The following is a 23662-nucleotide window of genomic DNA, read 5'->3' on the forward strand; positions in this document are numbered from 1 at the left end:
GCTCCCCTCATCCCTCGAGTTTTCATATCCCAACGCTGCTGAAGATTTAAGGCAGAGCAATATTGAATGTTTCATTTTATTTAACATCTTGCTGTGGGAAGTCTCCTCTTGATCTCCTGGAAGCTCAGTAGCACAGCTCTCTGTGTGATGTCTGCTGTGCTGAAGATGATCTCTGATCCTCCTGAAGCCTCTCTCCTGGCCTCAGCTCCCATCCTGTGGACGATCCTCTCAGGCACTCCTTCTCGTCATGCATAGTCCTGATTTTGGGCCTGCTGGATCTGTCTCTCTTAGGTGAGAGTTGTCATGTGTCCATCTCCTCTGCCTTCCTCCTGGTTCAGCTGTTTCCGGCACCAGCTGGGGTCCTATAAGGATGAGCGTCGTAGTCAAGGTAACCAAGAGGGTCCTGGTCGCACACAGGTCCGTCACGCCTCGCACTTGGTTGCCCTAGAGTTGATCAGAGGCTGGAGGTTGAAGTGCGAGCTTACCCTACGGGGGCTCAATCAGCACTCCCCCCTCACCACTGAAACAACCAAGTGTGAGATTTCTCTATTGTGCTGTCTTGAGGGTGCCGGGGTTTCCTGGGACCTCGACCTCTTGCAGTGGCTCTGATAAATCCAGGAGGGTCTCTCGCTATTTTGCAGGCAGTTAAAATGGTCCTTGCTGTGGCTCCAAGGTCTGATCTCATGATGGGCCCCAACCAGCTTGACCTTTGACCTCAACCACTGCCTGGTCCTGTCAGCTATGCGCTTCTCACTGGGCCTCTGAAGATTTCTCAGGAGATTACTGCTGCACCTGTATTTCCTTGCTAGGAAGACAAACTATTTGGAGAGTATGTCAACAATCATCAAACCACATTCTTTAGTTCAGTGAACTTCACTTATAGGCCATCAAAGCCTCATCTGAACATGGGTGCACCACTTGCATAGGTTTAATATTTGTAAATAAAACGGCTAATCACACAAATCACTGCAACAATAATAGTAAACATTGCTTAATGTTACTCCTTGGACCCCACCTCTTGACGCATGGACACACTCATGCGCCAACACACCAAACCTGGATTCCTGTCTTAAAGAAAAAGATTAGCTAGATCATGTCCCAGGCAACATCAGGGCATCTCCTCCCCTGGAGCAGCACCACCCTGGACCTATAATCCTGCAATAAAAATGTTAGCGTGTTTTGCATATTAAGTATGCTTAACACCTGGCTCTCCCAGGAGCCTGCATACACACCATCATGGCCTGGAAAGCAAAATCTGGAAGTAAAATCAAACTTCATACCTGTAAACAATTGTATCATAAGAACAAGAAGCATTCAACATCAGCAAGACAAGTGTCATGTGCAGGTTTTCTCAAATCAGTAACTACAACTATTACCCTAATTCACCTCAGACATGGATTATCCCATGTACTCTGTTAACATTAATGTAATCAGTGACTTCTCTTAAGCAAAGTCACTCCACTCATATATTATTATTATGGGTTCAAAAGTGGCCAGCAAATGAGCCCATAATAAACTATTCCATAATTACCGTAATCTCTTATTTGTTTTACTCATGTCACTTGTCCGCTTCAGCTGAATCTTCTAAATGCAGTCTCAGAAAAACAAACATTAGCAATACACATTGACCATCCTGGTGGGCAGGCGTCGGCCATCCACATTCCAGAGGTGCCATAAAACACCATAAAGTTAACACTCGCTGTGGAAAAAGTAACACTGGTCTCATCACAGTATGTCTCAAACTATATTACTTTCTCCATCAACATATAGCCTGTAACTACAGTTTTCTTCACACATAAACCCAGAAATCTTGTAGTAGAGAAACATTAGCCAGTATTCCTATAAATCACATGATCAAACACATGAAGAACCGTAATGCTGTAAAAACGAAAATGCAAATGTTAGCGCTTGCGCAGGCGTATGCATACTTTGTCACAGTTATCTCTGTGAGCACACAAGCTAGTGAATGACACACACATAGTAAATTCACAGACACAGAAAATGGCATTTAAAATGTTAAATCATCACGCAACCTCGAGTGTTGCTGTCATCTTTCTGCTTCTGTAAAGGGAAGCACACACAGACTCATCTGCACCCCTGCCAGGCGGGGGTCAACTTCACACAGTCGTGTTACATCAGTAAAGTCTTGTCAGCTTTTGTCAGCTTTTACCAGTCAGTCAGTTTGTTTTCCTTTCACTCACTCATTCATGCATTCATTCTTTCTTTCTTTGCTGATAGTGGAACCTATCGTCGCATTTAGTTTCCACTCTCAGCAAAATGACGTCATTTCAAAAAGAAAAAGAAGAACTTTAGTTTGGATTACATCGCTGAATCCTTTTGGACTGGGACTGTCATTTAATAATTGTCCCAAATAAGTGGCTTTCTCCAGAGTCCATTTAAATGTGGAGAACTCACTTGGCACAATTTTCTCGACGACGTGTAGCGCTTTTAATTCCCGACGTGCAGATCTGCTTAAAGAACAGAGATTATCGAACAAAACTTTCAGTGCACTGTGAAAGTATCAAAATAAAAAGGCCTTGTTAAGTCATGACACAAGCTCCTCATCTCAGGAGGGTAAATCATACCATTAGCATGGTTCATCATACCATCATACTAATCGGCAGGCTCAACTTCACAACAAAAGAAAAATCATCAGCTAGATTCACTCCAAATCAACCATCAGCTGCACAAAACAACATAACCTTAATGCCTTATTAGCTATGAGTTTAATCCCCAGGTCTGTGCTCTTCACTCATTTAGGTCACAGATCTATTTTATTCAATTTTCCTTTTTCCCTTCATCATAAAACATGTGACATGCTGTCATGCACTTCACAAAAGAAGTTTGTTCTGACGTATTCAGAGTTGTGTATCTAAATACAGGATTCACTCGCACATCAAAGCAGGAAACTCAGTGTTTTAGAGTCTCCACTCAACACACAACAACTCCAACACATCTCATTCACTCATACTAGAATTCAGTCACCTTTCATTAATCTAAAACCCAATCAAATAATTTGCATATCGGCTATTAAACCACTAAGTTGACAGGACAACAGAAATGCATGTTCAAAATGTTATCACTAAAAGAGAATTTCCCTCATACAGTAAATTTAGTAGTAAACTTGTGCTGCATCAATCAAGCAGGAAGCTTCTCCCAATTTACTATATTAACACTAAATTTATTATCTGATCACTGGTTGGTCAAACCAGAATCTTTTTCCCCACAAAAGTTTAAATTGTTGTCCTGCAACCTAGAGAGTCAATTTTTTGCATTGGATAAATTCAGCATTTGATAACAAGTGTCTGCTAAATTTACACTATTTTAACACTGATGAAAGATAACAAGCTAATTTTCATTGCATGTGTGTTTGTTATTAGGCAGGTTTAATGCATGTCTGTGGAGCTGCATATCCAACAGAGCATGTTCTCTGCCTTTCCTACACATTTCTCTGCTATTATTTGATCACTTCTTAACTAATGTGCTATGAGTCTTCATGAGTCATTTTGTGTTTGGAATTGTTAGTAGGGTTAATGCATGTTCTGCTTGTGTGTGTGTGATTTTGTATATGTTTCTATTTTCGCAATGTTTCAGACTCCGTCTCAATTTTCCAACTTAAGCAGTCAGTTTTCTTTTCCCCAGGTTTGCTAACCCAAATTTTGATTTCCCACATTAAATAACAGCATTCCTCTGTGTTCTCACCTAGTCTTCTCACTCTGTTGTCCTCTCACTCTTTTGTCCTCTCCCACTTCAACAGTCCAAACAGCCGGCAGTTCTCCTTCAGCTTTGTCCTGTGTTCCACTGTCTCTTCTTGCCATTTTACTCCACAGGTGGCAAATGTCAAACTCCAACTGTTCAGTTCTCCTCAAACGTTTTCTTCACATGCACAGTGAAGTCACAGCCTGTTGTAAACACAGTGCCATCCATCCGATCAGTCAGGATGATGGGTTTGCTCTTCTTCTCTGATGCTGTTTGTCCACATTGCTGCTGCTTTGCTGGGACTCTTTGCTCAGGACTTGCTGCTGTCTCTTTATCTGCCATGTTATTGCTCTTTGGAGCTGCATTCTTCAGGGAGGAGTGAGCACTTGCTTGTGAGGTTGAGAGACACATGGCGCTGTAAATAAGTCAGCCAGAAACTTGGCCTGCATGTTTCCAATGATGTTGAAATATAACTTTCTTCCGACTGCTGCATGTGGAAAATTGATTCAGGCCTGCTTTTCACCTGAAAGTGACAAACTAAGACATTTTCATTATTATCATCGCTGCTTAATCAACACACATCTCTCTCTCTCTCTCTCTCTCTCTCTCTCTCTGTTTTTGTGAACAATCCTTTCTTAAAAGCAAAAAATAAAATCGTGGTTGTTTTTGGCTGATCAACACAAAACCTTTTCCCTATGATTTATTTTTCATCTACAATATAAATTCTTCCTCTTTTTCATTTGCATAAATAAATCACATGGCCGATGATACCATGGTGATCCATAAATATAATCACCAGTTTATTAAATTATTTTTAACCCAACAAAACAAATAAACAAAAACATGATGCTGATGCTACACACACACACGAGTCAAGGTGCAGGAAAACTGCTCACGGGAACGCTGCACACTCTCTGTTTCCCCCTCTTTGAGTAGTTCCCAGACAGCTCTTGATCTGATAATGTGTAGCTTGCTCATCAGCTCAGAAAAAAAACTGCAACGCAACATCACACAGTAGTTGCATGCTCTGCCCACAGCGGCAAAGTCTTACACTTTCATATTCAATACAGCTTCTCCATCATGTACTTTTAGATGTTTCATATAGGGTTCAGCATATTAGTTGTTTTCACAGGTGTGCTCCATATCTCAACAATGGCTCATAACAAGACGACAGTCTTTCACACAGGTCAAGTGCCTCTATGCACTTCATTAGTTTAAATATTTACCTATATCACTTCACCTCACATGTCATTGTACTGAATTTAAGCAACCACAAGCTTAATGTAGATTACTTTTAACAACTATCCACCTCAATTACGTCTATGGTCTGGCACACAGGCTGTTGTCGATCAGGGCAAGCTAAAGAATAAACATTTTGTGTCAGCTGCCAGGAGCAAAGTCCAGCACAAACGTCTGTCTCCCTCCAACTCACTCTTGGTTGCTTAGAAACCCATGATAACAACAACAGTCGGTGTCACAGACCACGTGTTCTGCTCAGCACACACTCACACAACAACAACAACAAAAACGACGACGACGACAATGACAACAACACAAAATAGGCCTACTCCGGACTCACACCGGACCGCTCGGGACCCTGACCCAGTCGTGGGACGCTCACCCACTCGCGCGACAAAACCCAATGAAGGGACGCTCGGGACACACACCCAGGGCGATTTCAAAACCGGACACTCACCGGACGCTTGGGCCCTTGGGCGATTTAACCAAAACTTCTTTTTCGGGACACTAACCCAGTTATCGCTCCACAAAGCAGCGAACTTCTCAACGCCTCACAAAATGGCGGAGACTGCACAACGACACGGTTATAGAGTCGGCCTCTTTAAACTTACTTGGCGTTGCTTAGCGTGTAATATCAGCTTCGAATCCCGCCGATCGCCATTCATCGAGGAGAAAGATAGACCGCGAATCCACAGGAACTTCCTGGCTGACGTCAGTCTTTCAGCGTGTCCCTCCTCCCCTCGGTGAATGCGATTCCAGGGCTCCGGCTCTTGAAGGACCAATTAATGATAGGTTTGTAGCTTGAACCCATCCGCTGGAACGTTGAAGACAATATAATTACACTGCAAAGCAAGACACAAGTAGGCAAGCTTCTTCATGTTTCTCGTGCACGGGAGAGAACCGGACAGTCGCTTGACTCCAGTTGGTCTCGTCCGTTCTCCCGTACCACTGTTCTTTTATTGAGGTTACATGAATATGCATAAGTTCATTAACATATGACGTCTACATACACACAAAGAGTACCTTGCCTGTGTGTGTGTGTGTGTGTGTGTGTGTGTGTGTGTGTGTGTGTGTGTGTGTGTGTGTGGACTGCTGATCAAAGGGTCAAACATCCTTGGTCAGGAAGAGGGTAGACTAGACCCCCCCGGTAAGGAAGTCCAGCAGGTCATCTAAACAGAAAAGCACTTAGACTAGAACAGACGCAACTACGTTAATCCTACCATAAAACAATAAAACACGGTATGACCTCTCATGCTCCCAAAGTGCTGTCCAATACACACAAAGTTTGCAGACTATCAAGGATCAAAACCTCTACCAATCTACAACTAATTACAAAACTCTAAGCATATATAAGTAAATATTTCTAAGCATAAATGACAATCAACAATACAAATCTAACATTCTACTTTACAGTGCAGGGACGTGGACAATGCTCAAACACGACCTGAGCAAGCTCGAAGCTTTCCAAATGCGTTGCCTTAGATGCATGCTCGGCGTTTCCCTTCGCAACCGTCATTCGAATGACACCATCCTCACCAGCTGCGGCAGCCAACCGACGATCGGCGACCTAATCCAGCGCCGTCGACTCCGTTGGTTTGGCCACATTTGTCGAATGGACCCGAGCCGCTACCCCCATGGCCTACTCTGGTTGACCCGCCCCACCGATTGGAGGGTGCATCGAAATGCACCAAAGAAGACAAGGATGAAACAAATCCAGGATGATTTGAAGGCTCTTCGACTTGACCTCGAGCAGGCAAGAACCATCGCCGTAGATCAAAAAGCGTGGAAGATAATCGTTGGTCAAGCAAAAGAACCTGCGGCACCTACAGCAGCGTACTGGTTACGCGGCAGACCACCGCCGGTGGTCGCCCGCTAAGGACAAGAAGAAGGTTCACACTCCCTTGCTACCCCCCAGAGTCCACAAAGAGACAAAAGACTCTTCCTGTGGAGCTGTCTGCTTCCCCCAACTTCCTTACTAGACCCCCACCATTTGTCTTACTGTATGAGTGTGAGACATGTTAAAATCCAGTGGCACCAAGGTATCATACAATAAAATAATGTGATTAATACATAAGTAAAAGAAATCCCTATACATGCCCCTTCCTGATTTCTTATGTTTTAACATGTTTGTTACACTTACATGTTTCCAATTTCAAATGTTAACACAGATGTTCAGAGTAAATACAGATTGTAGTTTTTTAAATGATGATTTCATTTAGTTTGGGGAAACAGCTCCAACTTTACCTCATGTAGAAAAAGTCATTTCCTTCTAAAACTAATAAGTGGTTTTGTCATGTAGCAAGAACTGCAATCAAGCATTTGCAATAACTAATAAACAAAAGCACTTGGGACAATTGTGTTGGTGATAGCTTTTGTTATAATATCAATAATATTTATATGAATATGGGATACTGTTACATGTTTGCATAGACTTTTGTGAAATATGGAGACACTCCTGGCATTATATGAGCAAAGTGAGACTCATTTTTTAGGGTTGGTGGAGATGAGTGTGAAGATCCAAACAATCCCTGTCAGTGATGGAGAAGCTTTGATGAAAATATTTGGTAAAAAGTTCACCAGCATGAAGGAAATGAAGTTTCAAACTTTCCTTAGGAGGAGCCCAGCACGCCTGCTTAAAGAAACGTAAGTGTGGTGATGTGGATGCTTGCAGCGACTGCTGTATAGAGGCCATCCTGCTACACATGAAACACATCAGAGTCATAATTGTTATTTCAGTCACGTGTTTGTTTATTATCCTTATTGTTTTATCTGGGACTGTTTGCAGACATCTCAGAGAGAGGAGACACCAGCATCTGAACAGAGACTCAAACCAGCAACCTGCAGCTCCCTGCTTGGCTGCTCCAGTTTTCTCCTCACTCATATTGCCCACCAGTGATTTCTAGCTGCCCACCCACACAGCAGGCTAGAATATGCGCTGAGCCTCAGCATCCAGTACTTGGACATGTTTTCTTTATTAAACAATGAACCAGACCCCAAAAAGTAAACAGCTGTTATTGCTAGGCAACGGGAGCAGCATTTGGTGATGCAGCACCTGACATTCCTGACTATGTGGGCGGAGCATGCATGAAATGGAATGTTTAGTAGAACTGTGCAACACAAGCACTCAGTTACGGCATGTTTCATTGTATCCAGACAAAGCTAGAGACACATCTACAGCAGCATCTCTGTGCAGGACAAACGACAGCTGACGAAGAAACATCGAAAACTTCACTTCACTCCTCTACAATACGTTGGCTCCTTTGTTTAAAAGGCCAAAATGAATCGAGGGAGAACGAGAAGAGGATCGGCGAGTGCTTCACCATACAATACAGTACAGCTGATTAACCTGCAAGAACAATTTCAAATGATACAGGCTGAAAATGTCAAATTAAAAGAAGAGGCAGAAAAATCAAGAGGAGAAGCTAAAAATTCACAGTTTGAAACTGAAGTTTCAGCCTCCCTGGGAAAGTCTATGCCAGGGTGCTGGAAAGGAGAGTTCATCCGCTAGTCGAACCTCAGATACAGGAGGAACAATGCGGTTTTTGTTCTGGTCGCGGAACACTGGGCCAGCTCTTTATCCTCTCGAGGATACTTGAGGGTGCATGGGAGTTTGCCCAACCAGTCTACATGTGTTTTGTGGACTTGGAGAAGGCATTCGACCGTGCCCCTCGGGGTGTCCTGTGGGAGGTGTTGCAGGAGTATGGGGTGTCTGGCCCATTGCTACGGGCCATTCGATCCCTATACAACCGTTGCAAGAGCTTGGTTCGCATTGCCGGCAATAAGTCGAACTCGTTCCCGGTGGGTGATGGGCTTCGCCAGGGCTGCCCTTTGTCTCCGGTTCTGTTCATAATTTTTATGGACAGGATTTCTAGGCGCAGCCAAGTGGCGGAGGGCTTTAGCTTTGGTGGCCTCAGAATCTCATCTCTGATTTTTTGCGGATGATGTGGTTCTGTTGGCTTCATCGGGTGAGGGCCTCCAGCTCGCACTGGAACGGTTCGCAGCCGAGTGTGAAGCAGCGGGAATGAGGATCAGCACCTCCAAATCTGAGGCCATGGTTCTCAGCCGGAAAAGGGTGGAGTGCCCACTCCGGGTCGGGGATGAGTTCCTGCCCCAAGTGGAGGAGTTCAAGTATCTCGGGGTCCTGTTCGCGAGTGATGGGAGAAGGGAGCCGGAGATCGACAGACGGATTGGGGCTGCAGCTGCAGTAATGCGGACGCTGCACCGGTCCGTCGTGGTGAAGAGGGAGCTGCGTGTAAAAGCGAGACTCTCAATTTATGGCCACGAGCTGTGGGTAGTGACCGAAAGAACGAGATCGCGGATACAAGCGACAGAAATGTCTCACCCTATCTCCCTTAGAGATAGGGTGAGAAGTTCGGCCATCCGGGAGGGGCTCAGAGTAGAGCAGCTGCTGCTCCACATCGAAAGGAGCCAGCTGAGGTGGTTCAGGCATCTGACAAGGATGCCCCCTGGGCGCCTCCTGGGTGAGGTGTTCCAGGCATGTCCCACCGGGAGGAGGCCCCGGGGCAGACCCAGGACACGCTGGAGTGATTATATCTCTCGGCTGGCCTGGGAACGCCTTGGTATTTCCCCCAGATAAGCTGGAGGAGGTGGCTGGGGAGAGGGAGGTCTGGGCCTCTTTGCTTAGGCTGCTGCCCCCGCGACCCGGCCTCGGATAAAGCGGATGAAGATGGATGAAACTGAAGTAGTATTGCAGGAATTACTGCATGTGGGTCTCAAACTTAAAGGAGAGAAAATGGGAAAACAACAGGCAGAAAACGAGAATGAAAACATGAAGAAAGAACTGTTGGAAGCTCAAAAAGCATTGGAGGAAGAGAAAAGCACAGCACAAGAAGCCAAAAATAAATTTCAAACTGCAAAGAATGAGGCAGAAAATGTGATGCAGGAATTACAGGAGGTGCAGGAAGCTTTTGAAGAGGAAAAAAGGAAAATGCAGTTAGCAACACAAGAAGCTGCAAATGTAACGGCTGAAGCTGAAACACTAAGGAAGCAATTACTGCATGTGAAGCAACAACTTGAAGAGGAGACAAAAAGGTAAACACGAGGCAGAAAATGAGATTGAAAATTTGAAGAAAGAATTGTTGGAAGCTCAAAAAGTGTTGGAGGAAGAGAAAATTAAAATACAGGGAGCAAAGAAAGAAATGGAAGATACAAAGAGTTACACTCAAAACATGAGGAAGGAACTGATGAAAATGCAAGAAGAACTTGCAGAAGAGAAAATTGAGGTGAAGGTATTGAAGAAAGAAATGCGGTGACCAAGAAAGACTGCAAAGACGCACTTAATGTCACGATCTGGTTGTAGGGACTCAAGCGCAGAGCGGTAGATGTCTCCAAAATACAGTTTATTTACAGTTCCAGTGCACAATATATATACAGTGAAGGGAATCTAAAACTCCAGGGAATCACAGGGTAGCTCTCTCACACTCGCTCATGTCTTCTTGCCCACACTCACACACATTCACACGGCAGGGAGAACACTAACGTCAGTAGTACAATCATCCAGCGACGAGAGGATGTGTGTTCCAGCCTCAAATAGTGCTCCCGGTGATGACAGGTGATTGTCGTCAGGGCGAAGGGCGGGAGCCCACAGTGAGCCCCACCCAGGCAGAGGGAGAGAGAACCGAAACAGCAAATGTAGCCTTGTGGGGCCGGCCGGACAGGCACGGAGACCATGACACTTAAAGAAAGAAAGAAATGACCGGCTCTGGGGTGACCAAGAAAGACTGCAAAGACGCACTTAAAGAAATACGAAAGCACAAAAAGGAAGCTAAAGAGCTCCTCAAACACAAAGTGAAACTGGCCAAACAGCAGCTGGAAGAAAAATTTAAAGATGCCGAGGAGCAGCTCAACAAAACCTTAAAAGAACTGAAGGCAAAAGAAAAGCAAGTCGAGGACAGGAGGGGATTCTGGAGCAGACTGCTGAGGAAGAAGTGACCCAGCAGCATCTCGATAGTTTCTTCCTCCTCTCTCCACCTTTCTTTCTCCCCATCCTTCTTCTTGGGACGTTTGTTTGTTTTTTAAAAACTGAAATACACAAATAAAATTGCCATAACTTGACCTCATGTTGCCTGCTTCTTTTCTTGTGTGTCTGTGGATGTAAAACAGTAACACACTTTCTGCTCTGTCTTTAATTTTAAATAAATGCAATATGTTTTCATTTTAAAATGCAGTGCAAAAAACTTCTGCTCTAAATCTTTTTGTTTTAGCAAAAAGCTTTTTTTTGCCTGTTGTGGAAGTTTTCCATGTAAATAAAGCCTGCAGACGAGCGGTGAGCGGTAGCTAACATTCTTTAATCAAACACACAAAGAACAGACAACCAAGCTTGATGAAGTCCCTGCATGACCGCGGGGCAGACGGTCAGCAGAGTCTCCCTGAGCCTAGCATGGCTCTCAGTTAAATACCTTCTCCAGGAACAAAAGGCAGTACACACAGGGCTGGACTGGGACAAAAAATCGGCCCGGGCATTTTGACTAGAGACCGGCCCACCAAAAATGTGACATCATTCAGGGGTAAAACCGCAAAGGATTCTCTGAACTTGTGGCAAGAGGTACTAGCGCATGCAGGCTTTCAATTGATCTCAGTTACACAGTGATAAAACAACATGTTCTCACTCCCAACTCGTGAAACGTGTGACGCATGGTCAGGCTCCCTCTGCTTTACTTATGGACGTGCAGGGTACCCCCTCGCGTCGGGAATTGACGTGAAGGGTCCTCCGATTGAAGAGATTGCTGCGGAAGTGCCTGTTGTCGGTATATTTAGACATTTTCCAAATCACATTGTAGTGACGTATACTGAACACAATAAATTATATAATGTAAGCAACTACCTGAGAAACAGCAGATATATCAATTATAGGCTATTACTTTTGTATCGTTTATTGCATATATGGAGGGAGTGATGTATGCTGGGTAATGGCACAGCTAGCTACTGGGTGACTTTATTCACCCGCTTCGGCTGTTATCAGTCCATACAATGGGCGTTATTAGCACAAATCAGTCCCATAGATATAGGCCATCTCCTGCTAGATTGTTCAGAAGGTTGTTCTCATCCATCCAGATGGAGGATCACTAACAGGAGCGTGGAAGACTCCAGAATCCACTCTGGCTGGAATCCGGTGGATATGCAGTGTGTACAGGTAAGACCATTTAAACGGACAGCATTTATAGAATGACTATTAAAAGTCAGCGAGTGTCAGTAATGTTAATGTGGTTATCTTAGTAATACACAGAGTGCTAATATAACAGCTTTAAGATGCATTTATTATTACGTGTTTTACCGTCTTTATGGTGCTAGCTTAAAGTTACGGTGTAAACGCTAGCTTGTATTACTGGTGTCAAGCCAGCCTCCAATTCGAGACTTGCAGTCAAGCCAGCCTCCAGTTTGTTTTACGTTCCCTGTGTATTCAAAGTATTACGGGAATGGATGTGGAAACCAGATTTCAAAATAAAAGCCAACTTCGAGTGAATTAGCAGATATGTTAAGAACATAATAACATATAATTTAGGCTTTTTTTATTTTACAAACTCTAATGAATGATCTATATGACACAGCCTTGTATCCTAATTGTGCCCTGTCACTATCAAGGCCATCTTAATTTGGATTTCAAAGTAAAAGCCCTGTGAATCTTCATTTTTGAACTACTCTTTCAATGACTTAAAATGCTCTTGAAAGCAAAAGTCGTATTTCCAAATACTATTTGAACTTTGTATCAACACTTTCCAACCGCAGTCTTTTTCACAGTAATACCATATCAATATCAAGTCAGTCTGATTTTGCTTTTCATAGTAATGGCCCTTTGAAATTGCCGATATTTGACTTAATCGTCTAACGATTCAAAATGCTCTAAAATGAAAAATTCTTGTTTCCACAGGGTAATTCCACTTTAGATCAATAGTATACAACCCCACAGTGATACCATATCAATATCAAGTCATTCTGATTTTGCTTTCAAAAATAAAAGCCCTTTCAAATTGTCCATAATTGACCCAACTTTCAGTGATTTCAAAATGCTCTAAAATGGAAAATTCCTGTTTCCACAGGGTAATTCCACCTTAGATCAACAGTATACAGCCCCACAGTGATACCATATCAATATCAAGTCATTCTGATTATGCCTTCCAAAATAAAAGACTTTTCAAATTGTCCATAATTGACCTAACTTTCAGTGATTTCAAAATGCTCTAAAATGAAAAATTCTTGTTTCCACAGGGTAATTCCACTTTATATCAACAGCATACAACCCCACGGTGATACCATATCAATATCAAGTCATTCTGATTTTATTTATTAAAATTTACTGAAGTGGATTTCTTGTCTTTACATATTAATGACACAATCTTTTCTTTGTATTTGTAATGTTATGAAATATAACTATTTTCATAAAAGTAACATAGGTGAATCTGTTTATCTTGGAAAACAAAACAGATCAACAGTATACAGCCCCACAGTGATACCATATCAATATCAAGTCATTCTGATTTTGCTTTCAAAAATAAAAGCCCTTTCAAATTGTCCATAATTGACCTACCTTTCAGTGATTTCAAAATGCTCTAAAATGGAAAATTCCTCTTTCCACAGGGTAATTCCACCTTAGAATTATTCTGAAATGTTTTTTTTATTCTTTCTGTTACTCACATTTATGTTTTGATGTGCAATGGTGTTAGTTTGAATGACATCTCCAAGGCCCTTTAATTTATAATTGTCTTTTTGGTTTTTTTCTTTTTACTTTGTTTGTCAAGTATTCACCACATTTAAATAAAGAATTAAATAAAGAATTTTATCAAATGTTGTAACATAGAATGAAATTTATATTTCATGACACTTCTCAACATGAATTTTTGCTATATATTCTGATATTAGAAACACTGGTTGTTGATATACTTAAAATACACAAGTATTTCAAGTATATTTACTGATATTACAGTAGTTATGTAACATGGACAAAATGTTTTCTCACAAAATAAATTTTTCCTCTTTTTTAGCCTAACAGCAACTCATCTGATGATGGATTCATAAGAATCAGGGTCCCACTTGCAACAATTTTTTTTTCCTGAAAAGGAAAGAATGGACTAATATAAAAAATAAGAGATCCAAAAGAGGATACAAGGGACTACAGTGGACAAATCTGATTTCAGACGGAATACGGACAGTGTTTCCATATTGTTCCTTGTAGATAATGAAGACGATCTAAAGGCAAAAGTCAATTTACAAGGTCTCGAATGTGTGCACAACCACTATGAACTAAGAAGAAGACCTGTAAGAGATCATAAGCGAGATAAAATTGGCCATGAATTGGAAAAGCAATTACCTAGAGCCATGTATCTGGAAACAATGAGCAAAATGGATGATGATGTTGTGCAATCGGGGTGTAGAGATGAAGTTCCAACTCCTCAAGTGTTGAGAAACATAGCCTTGGAAATCTGAAAGAAAAGTCGTCTTCATCATAATGAGATTATGAGTCTCCAGTTAATGGTGGCAAACAAGAAGAACAACCCAGAGGATGTATTGCAGAAAGTGATGTTACATTCAAAAGGTGTTTTTTTATGGTCTTCCAGGAGCATTGACATTTTCCAGAGCCGCTGTTGGGAGGACATACTTTATTTGGATGCTACAGGAAGTATCATGAAAAAAAAGAAAGGGTTCGCCTCCTTTCTATGTTTACGAACTTGTAGTAAGAAATCCACAGAAAACATCCTCTCCCCTACCAGTGGCTACATATTTAACATGTGACCATACCACTGCCTCAATTACATATTTTTTGGAAGCATTTCTGACTGATGTTGCAAGGGCCTTTGGGCGCAAAGCCATGCGTTCACCTTTAATGCTTATGTGTGATGGATCTACGGTCCTAATGCAAGCTATCTGTTTAGCTTTTGCAAAAAAAATCTCTCTGACACAATAAATCATTATTATAACATTGCTTCGGGGAAAGGAAACAAGGAATACTTCGAGGTTCCAATTCTTCACAGATGCCTTAGTCATGTTATGAAGAATGCCAAAGAGTAAAAAGTAGTAAGTGTAGTCCTTTTAATACGGTATTCACTTGTTTGTTTTTTTATTGTGACATGTGACATGGCATTTCATTTTTCAATTTGGGAAAACATTATTACTGTTTACTGCACCAAAGAACTACCATCTTGCAATGCACACTTTTGGAGTCTTCACTACTGCAACTTCCTTAAAAGACCTCACTGACATGGTTCAAAGTGCTGCAGTTGTTTTTGGGAGTCCGTGTAGTGGTGAGAATGTCAAAAAACATTTTCACAACCTTCAGTTGTTGATGCAGAAAGCCAATGTTGGTGTTGCTGGCAATGACAGAAACTCAAAAGCTGATGAGGACCTGAAGGTAAACTGAAGTCAATTTTTATTAAAACTAAAGGCTAAACTTTTGCCTCTTATATATCTTTTTAAATACTTTGGAATAGCATAATAATCACAATTCACGAGTAATTTTAAATGTTTTATACAACATAATGTTGGGTTTTTAGATTATAGATATGAAAGATGAGTGCACACAATGTTCAAATCACATAATTATTCTGTTTTGTCTGTTGGCTAGGGAGTCAAGGGAAACAACCTCTTTGGGAGACATTTTAAGAAGCTCATTTCCAACACATCATTGGAGATGGATGGTGAGGCAAACCCTTACTACAGCAAGGGGCTCATGGAGCACATTAGCAAATATCTTCTTCCTTTTTCTGGATTATGGTCTGCAATGATGTTAGGTAAGCCATTTTAAAGTAGACAAGTAATTAGTTTATAAAATGAAATTACACACATCAATATTAGTCTAATCTTCAAAATCCAAAGGTGACCTTGGAAGACATGGCACTGGGAAAATGTATGAGCAGTACCACAACAAATACAATGCCTTAAGCAAGATCAAGAGACAAGTAAGACACATGATTTTTAGTATATATACATATTTGTGTGGTGTGATTGAGAAACGGCGGGTCCAGAGGAGTCATCTGTATTGCAGATCATACAACATTGCACACAACAACAATGTGTATCTTTAAAAAAAAATCACATTTAATGATTTCTTAATTTGATTTTTCAGAATATTACTGAGAATAATAAAACACAGGGGATAATGGAGAAGAGCCAGTGGGATCTGAAACATATCCGTCTATGTTCGGGAAGGCTCACCAGGCTGGATGACTTTGTTGTCCAGTATCAAATCAGTCACACAGCGCTGCTGAAGGAGTACAAAGACTCAAAAAGAATGCTTCAAAGAAAGGTTTGCAAAATGACTGGCTGATGTCCATCAATGCTTTGCCGTTTCAAAATGGAACATTAAAAAAAAGTCTTCTTGATGTGGTGGGATATTGAGGTGCCCCACATTGTGATGTTATAGCTTGGTTGCACCTGTGTGTCTTACTGGACATTTTTGTGTGTTTTGGTTTATTGTAAATTAAGGAAAATGTTGTCACAGCATTTCACTTGTAATTCCTAAACAATGTTCAATGACTCATATTTTTGGTTCAGAAATTTAGAGTGGACGAAGAAAAATGGAAGGAACCTCGCCAAAAAAAGAAGGGGAGATATGTAACAGTACTCCGCAAGCCATTTCCTTTCAGGAGATCTTCAAAGATGGTATAAAATGTTGGGGAAATTTATCGTTCATATATAAAGACCAATATTTTGCATAACATTTTTTGTATTTCTTGTCCACAATATTTATATAGGTTGCTTCCTCTATGGCCCCGAGTTCCCCTGTGCAGACTGGTAGAGTTGAGGATGTTACCTTGGAAACTCCAGAATTCCAGGTAGGATTGACAACTGCTAACATAAAGGATTCATCAAAGTAATAGTAATGCCTTCTTTTTCCATAGAAGATCCTTTCCATGACACAGTAATCAGTCATGGACACGTGTATGAAGGGCAAATCTTATTTATTTACATGTTGATATTCATGTTCAACTCATTCGATGTGAATATCCAGGATTTTGGTTGACTAGTTGTAACCTTAACTTAAGTGGGAGGCACCAAAATTCAAAATGAATGCAGTGATTATTTGGTAAATTTTGGGAATAACTAAATAAATAAATATTTTTTCCTCAGTAGAAACTGAATGGGAAAAAGCATTCGGGAACATAGTTAGAGTATGGGAAAATTAACTCTGCATACCAAAAATCCAAGATACTAACCATAAATTGCTCTCCAGTGCATCCATCGATTGTGTGTGAATGTTACTTAGAACACACTTAGAAAAATCTGCTTGGGTGAATGCACAAGTTGTGTAAATCGCTTTGAGTGCTCAGAAGAGTAGAAAAGCGCTTTATAAGAACCAGTTCATTTACCATTCAAGACTTGGAGTGATACATTTTGAATGAATTTTCCAAAGACATATTGTTAATAACAGTCCATAAACCTTTGTTAGAAATAACAAAATCATGTTCAATAGCTGGTAAGATCGTATGTTAAGTGTGTTTTTCTTTAATGAGGAGGTCCTGTCTTTGTGGAAGAAAAGAGACACAGAGGTTGTGGTTTCTGTGCTTCCCTCAACAAACCATGGTACGTCCATAATTATCTGCCACCGTGATCTGCGAACCCTTCGACCACACCTGTGGCTAACAGGCGAGGTATATCAATGATTAATTTAAGCACTCATAACCACAATAATTCGACTGTGTAATGTAATTCAATTAAAAGGACATTATCATGTAATTATTTATCATTAACACAATTTAAATTATATAAATTACATAGCTTTGTGTTTATGAAAATTCTTTACGTAGGTAATTGAAGGGCTTTTTCATTGTCTGGCAAAAAAGGAGCAAAAGGGGATCTACATTATGAACCATTACACAGCGGGCTTGATTTTCTTTGGTGATCGGACACAGCTTTCTCGCCAAAGCTTGCGGAACGTAAGATGACTGTCCAATGTCCATATAATTATGTTCAAATACATTTAGAAAGAATTACTGATTGAATGCTAATAGAATTCCACAAACTGTAAGAAATACATAAATGTTTTCTGACAGGTAAACTTCGATCAGTACCAGGCCATTGTCACGTTTGTTAACATTAAAAATGTACACTGGAAGTGTCTGGTAAGCAACAAGATTATTACTTTAAAGCCTGTGTATATTTTTTAATGACGATATATTAATATTGTTTTAATGATTTATCTTTGCTACAGTTCATCAATGCAGTGAATCACACTGTTTATCTCCTTGATCCTTCCCCAAGTTCATCAGAGGAGGAAGACTCTAAACTTGCTGCACGTAAATTCAGGTACTTAGGCTTCAACACATTTTGTTATATGCAAATAGGCTTTACAAGTTAGTTTACTACAACTGCATTTTTGTAGAAGCTTTTTGTACCTGGCCCCACAATGCGTGTTTCTCTGTTGGCATCCTCTTGGCTAGGTCTCATTTGCAAAATAAATCAGTACGGTTAAATAAAAATTATCAGGTGAACAAATTATTAAGACAATAATTATGATGGCAAAAGAGCCAAACAAGACGGGCCACAAAATAAATAAATAAAAAATTAATAAAATTCTCTTTAATTCTGTAAAATATCTTTTTTTAAAATTAGGAAATATGACATATACCAAATTGTATTCTGCTTTGTAATAATGTGCAGTGATTACTTAAAAATGAGGAGAACCCGCCACGCAAAAACAGAATGGGTGGACATTAAATGGAAGGGAGGTGTCTTGACCCATCCAGTGCAGAAGGATGGCTTCAGCTGTGGAGTATTAGTGGTGATGGTAAGTGATGATAATATACATTTGTACATAATTTCTTACTTGTTTGCCATGCCATCATGCCATGGTCAGAAGAATATCCACATCCATAACAGTAGCTGTAATAGATATGAATACATCTAATTCTAAATTTCACAGTATACTGCACAAATTAAGTATATGGTTAATACTTTGGTGCCCTAAGTCATGCAGATTTTGTGACATACTCTTTTTAGGATTTGCAAATATTAAGGCTGCACAGCGATTGCAGATAGTACTTATACTTTAAAGAGAGCAAGTCACCGTAGGGAATTATTTCCTGTGTCATAAAAGTGTAAAGTGTGCGTGTTAGTCCCCATGGGGAAATAGTTCCTCTGCATTTAACCCATTCACCTAGTGAAGCAGTGGGCAGCCACCAATGCAGCGCCCGGGGAGCAGTGTGTAGGGACGGTACCTTGCTCAGGGGTACCTCAGGGTAGCCGTTCAGTGGAGTCGAACCCCCGACCTTCCGATCATGGGGCCACCACTCTACCTACTGAACTATCCCTGCCCCTGCATAATGGTGCATTATGGCGGCGCGCACAGACGCAGCGGCCCGGAGCTCCTACACTTTTGCACTTTTGGTGGTATTAGGTATTATTTCACACAGTCTGGGGTTACTTCAATACAACAGAGATGATCTACTACAACTAAGCCGTGGAGATCTTCAACTAACATCCGAGTATCTCATCCCCCCGAAGATCGTTAAGCAACCCCCGGGGCTACCCGCAACAGCAAGCCGCAGGAGGAGACGTTGCGAGCGGAGGCAGAAGAGAGGCAGGCGGGGAGGCCTGTGGGCACGGCTAAAGACTAGTCCGTTTAAACCACCACTCCCGACCATATTCCTCTCCAATGCCCGTTCAATCCGTTACAAACTGGATGAAATACGACTGCAGATCGCCACTCGACGGACTTTTAATAACTGTTCGTGCATGATTTTCACTGAAACCTGGCTGGACAGTGCCATTCCCGATGCGGCTATTGATCTAGCAGGCCGCACCGCCTATCGAGCCGACAGGTCTGCGGACTCGGGTAAGAAGACTGGCAGGGGGGTGGGCATCTATATTAACAACTTTTGAATCAGAATCAGAATCAGAATCAGAATACTTTATTGATCCCTGGGGGAAATTATTTTTTGTTACAGTGCTCCATTTTAAACCAACATTAAGACAAGACAGACAATACGCTAACTAAGAATAGTACAATATATACATATATATACATACATACATACATAAGTCACTTATAAATAAATATTTGGAAAAGAAACATGTGTAGTTGTAGCAGCAAACAGTGTGTTAAGTGGATGCGTTGTACAGGGAGATGGCCACAGGCAGGAATGATTTCCTGTGTCGTTCAGTGGTGCTTTTCGGTAATCTCAGTCTCTCACTGAACGAGCTCCTGTGACTGACCAACATGTCATGGAGTGGGTGGGAGGTGTTATCCAACATTGTCTTTATCTTGGACAGCATCCGCCTCTCCGACACCACCTTGAGGGAGTCCAGCTCCATCCCCACAACATTGCTGGCCTTACGGATCAGTTTATTAAGTCTGTTGGCATCTGCGACCCTCAGCCTGCTCCCCCAGCATGCAACAGCATAGAGGATCGCACTGGCCACCACAGACTCATAGAAAATCCTCAGCATTTTCTGGCAGATGTTGAAGGACCTCAGTCGCCTCAAAAAATAGAGACGACTCTGGCCCTTCCTGTAAAGTGCTGTGGTGTTTTTAGCCCAGTCCAGTTTATTGTCAATGTGTACTCCAAGGTATTTATAGTCCTCCACAATGTCAACACTGACCCCCTGGATTGAAACAGGGGTCAAGTGTTTCCTGGTCTTCCTGAAGTCCACGATCAGTTCCTTGGTCTTTGCCACGTTGAGCTGCAGATGATTCTGCTCACACCACGTGACAAAGGAGTCGACCACAGCCCGGTACTCTGTCTCATCATCCCTGCTGATGCATCCAACCACCGCAGAGTCATCAGAAAACTTCTGAAGATGGCAGGTCTCTGTGCAGTGGCTGAAGTCTGTGGTGTAGAGGGTGAAGAGGAAGGGGGAGAGGACAGTCCCCTGTGGTGCCCCTGTGTTGCTGATCACCTTGTCAGACACACAATGTGGAAGACGTACATATTGTGGTCTTCCTGTCAGGTAATCAACAATCCAGGACACCAGAGAAGCATCCACCTGCATCGCTGCTAACTTATCACCCAGGAGGGTCGGCCTGATGGTGTTGAAAGCACTGGAAAAGTCAAAAAACATGACCCTCACAGTGCTCGCCGGCTGGTCCAGATGGGTGTAGACACAATTGAGCAGGTAGATGATGGCGTCCTCTGTTCCGAGACGAGGCTGATAAGCGAACTGAAGGGGATCCAGATGTGGTCTTACTATGGGTCGCAGCTGGTCCAGGATGAGCCTTTCCAGGGTCTTCATGATGTGGGAGGTCAGTGCCACGGGCCTGTAATCCTGGGGGCCACTGGGACGAGGCGTCTTTGGTACAGGGACGAGGCATGATGTCTTCCACATCACCGGGACCCTCTGCAGACTCAGACTCAGCATAAACAGTTTATGAAAGACTCCACACAGCTGGGGGGCACAGGCCTTGAGGACAAGGGGACTCACTCCGTCTGGTCCAGCAGACTTGCCTGAGTGAAGTCTCCTCATTTGCATCTCAACCTGGTATTGAGTGAAGGTGATGGGTGGGGGAGGGGTGTCAGGAATCTCACAGGAGGCAACATGTGAAGAGAGAGGCTGGCACAGTGGTGTGGCTCTGGATTCCAGGCTGACTGCAGGTGAGGTTGTGGGGGTCGGAGCAGACACTGTGGTGTCGAATCTATTGAAAAACAGATTCAACTCGTCGGCTCTATTCTCACCTCCCTCAGCTCCCCTGCTGTTGGTTGGCCTGAATCCAGTGATGGTCTTCATGCCCCTCCACACCTCTCTCATGCTGTTCTGCTGGAGTTTCCACTCCAGCTTCCTCCTGTAATTGTCCTTAGCCTCTCTGATCTTGTCCTTTAGTAACACCTGGACCTTCCTCACCTCCTCTTTGTTGCCCCCTCTGAAAGCCCTCTTCTTGTTGTTGAGGAGGGCTTTGATGTCCTTAGTCACCCACGGCTTGTTATTTGGGTAACAATGAACAGTCTGAGCTGGAACAATGGAGTCGGTGCAGAAAGTTATGTAGTCTGTGATACACTCAGTAAGCCCATTGATGTCCTCGGCGTGAGGCTCACAGAGTGTTTCCCAGTCGGTCACCTCGAAACAGCCCTGTAGTTCCGCTATTGCCTCCTCTGACCACCTCCTAACAGTCCTGGTGGTCACAGGTTCCCTCCTCACAATTGGCACATAGCGGGGGGTGAGGTGAATCAGGTTATGATCTGACCTACCAAGTGGGGGGAGGGAGGAGGAGCTGTATGCATCCTTGACGTTAGCATACAGTAAGTCTAAAGTTTTCTCTCCCCTGGTGGGACAGTCCACATATTGTTTGAATGTTGGTAGTGTATTGTCCAGTGATACATGGTTGAAGTCACCCGAGATCACAATAAAGGCACTCGGGTGCTGAGTCTGTAGCCGAGCTATGGCAGAGTGGATAGTGTCACATGCAGCTGTGGGGTTAGCAGAGGGGGGTACATAAACAGCCACCAAGATGACGTGAGAGAATTCCCTGGGTAAATAATACGGCCTGAGTCCAACAGCACACAGTTCAGTGTCCGGGCAACAAATCCTTTCTTTGATTGTTATGTTGGCAGGGTTACACCACCGGTTGTTAACTAAAACAGCAAGCCCACCTCCTTTACGCTTACCGCTAGCGATGCTGTCCCTGTCCGCCCGAACAGTGTGGAAGCCTTCCACGGAAGCATTCTCATCGGGAATGACCTGGTGCAGCCATGATTCGGTGAAACACATCAGGCTACACTCTCGGTATTCCCTCTGACTCCGTACCAGTGCTGAGAGCTCGTCGATTTTACTTGCCAACGATCGCACATTTCCCATCACGATAGACGGCAGACACGGTTTAAACCTCCTCCTCGCTTCGAGCCTCCGCTGTCTCACCGTCACCTTTTTTCTTCTCTTCTGTCCTTGACCTCTGCATCCCCGATGTGTTTTCCTCCAAATTTCAGCTGGTACTTCTGCGGGCACTTCTGCGGGCCTGGCCAGCGAGCCGGCCGGCATCAGGGCGATCAGCTGATCTCTGGAGTAAACAGTCCGTGCGTGTAGGAGATGTGCCGCGGTCCCGTTCCATGATAAAAGTAACAGTTCCACGGCCACCAGAAGAACAAAAACTCTCTCAATCCACATGATTGAGTAAGAGATAGAAAACGGAGGAAAATACAAGTCAGAAAAAAAAAAAGAATACGTAAGAAAAAAGAGCTAAACTAAGAGAAAAGCAGGAGCGACTGTAACAGGCTGCACGCTGGTTGGCGCATGCGCACAAGTTTGGTGCACGAACGTCACGGTAACGGAAAGACTGTGCAGTACAGAGGTAGAACTGTTGGTGTTAAAGTGCCGTCCATTCTATCTCCCTCGGGAATTTTCTGCCGTTTACATCTGCGCTGTTTACATTCCACCAGATGCTAATGCTAAGCTAGCGTTAGCACAATTGAGCAGCAGCATCAATAACAGCCTGGTAGCACACCCGGACAGTGTCTTTATTGCGGCTGGGGATTTTAACCACGCGGACCTGAAATCTGTACTTCACAATTTCCACCGTAATGTGAAGTATGCTACCAGAGGAGATAGAACGTTGGACCAGGTGTACACCAACATGGCGAATGCATACAGAGCCCAGGCTTATCCCCACCTGGGTCTGTCAGACCATCTCTCCCTTCTGCTACACCCAATATACACACAAAAGATCAAGAGCACTGGGATTACAACCAAAACCGTGAGAACATGGCCACAGGATGCTATTCCGATGCTTCAGGACTGTTTCCACTGCACAGACTGGGATGTATTCAAGGTGCAGGACACTGACAAT

The 23662-nt window shown here is 42.8% G+C and overlaps 1 protein-coding gene and 1 pseudogene across 1 annotated transcript; both read left to right on the forward strand.

The window, feature by feature from the left end:
* The first annotated feature begins 303 nt into the window (after positions 1–303).
* On the forward strand, positions 304–15310 carry LOC146701112 (uncharacterized; annotated as a pseudogene).
* A 484-nt stretch (positions 15311–15794) lies between these two features.
* LOC146701113 (uncharacterized) lies at positions 15795–19770 on the forward strand. The gene is made up of 7 exons (XM_085469293.1): positions 15795–15848; positions 17406–17540; positions 17697–17825; positions 17943–18011; positions 18101–18195; positions 18550–18676; positions 19393–19770. Exons 1-7 carry the CDS (start codon positions 15795–15797, stop codon positions 19768–19770), a joined length of 987 nt encoding a protein of 328 aa, XP_085325419.1.
* Positions 19771–23662: the final 3892 nt, after the last annotated feature.

The sequence above is a fragment of the Copadichromis virginalis genome, linkage group LG9, assembly GCF_057382275.1.
Source record: "Copadichromis virginalis isolate Kocher_CV1m ecotype Utaka linkage group LG9, C_Virginalis_male_GT1.1, whole genome shotgun sequence".
In the NCBI taxonomy this organism is placed as follows: Eukaryota; Metazoa; Chordata; class Actinopteri; order Cichliformes; family Cichlidae; genus Copadichromis; species Copadichromis virginalis.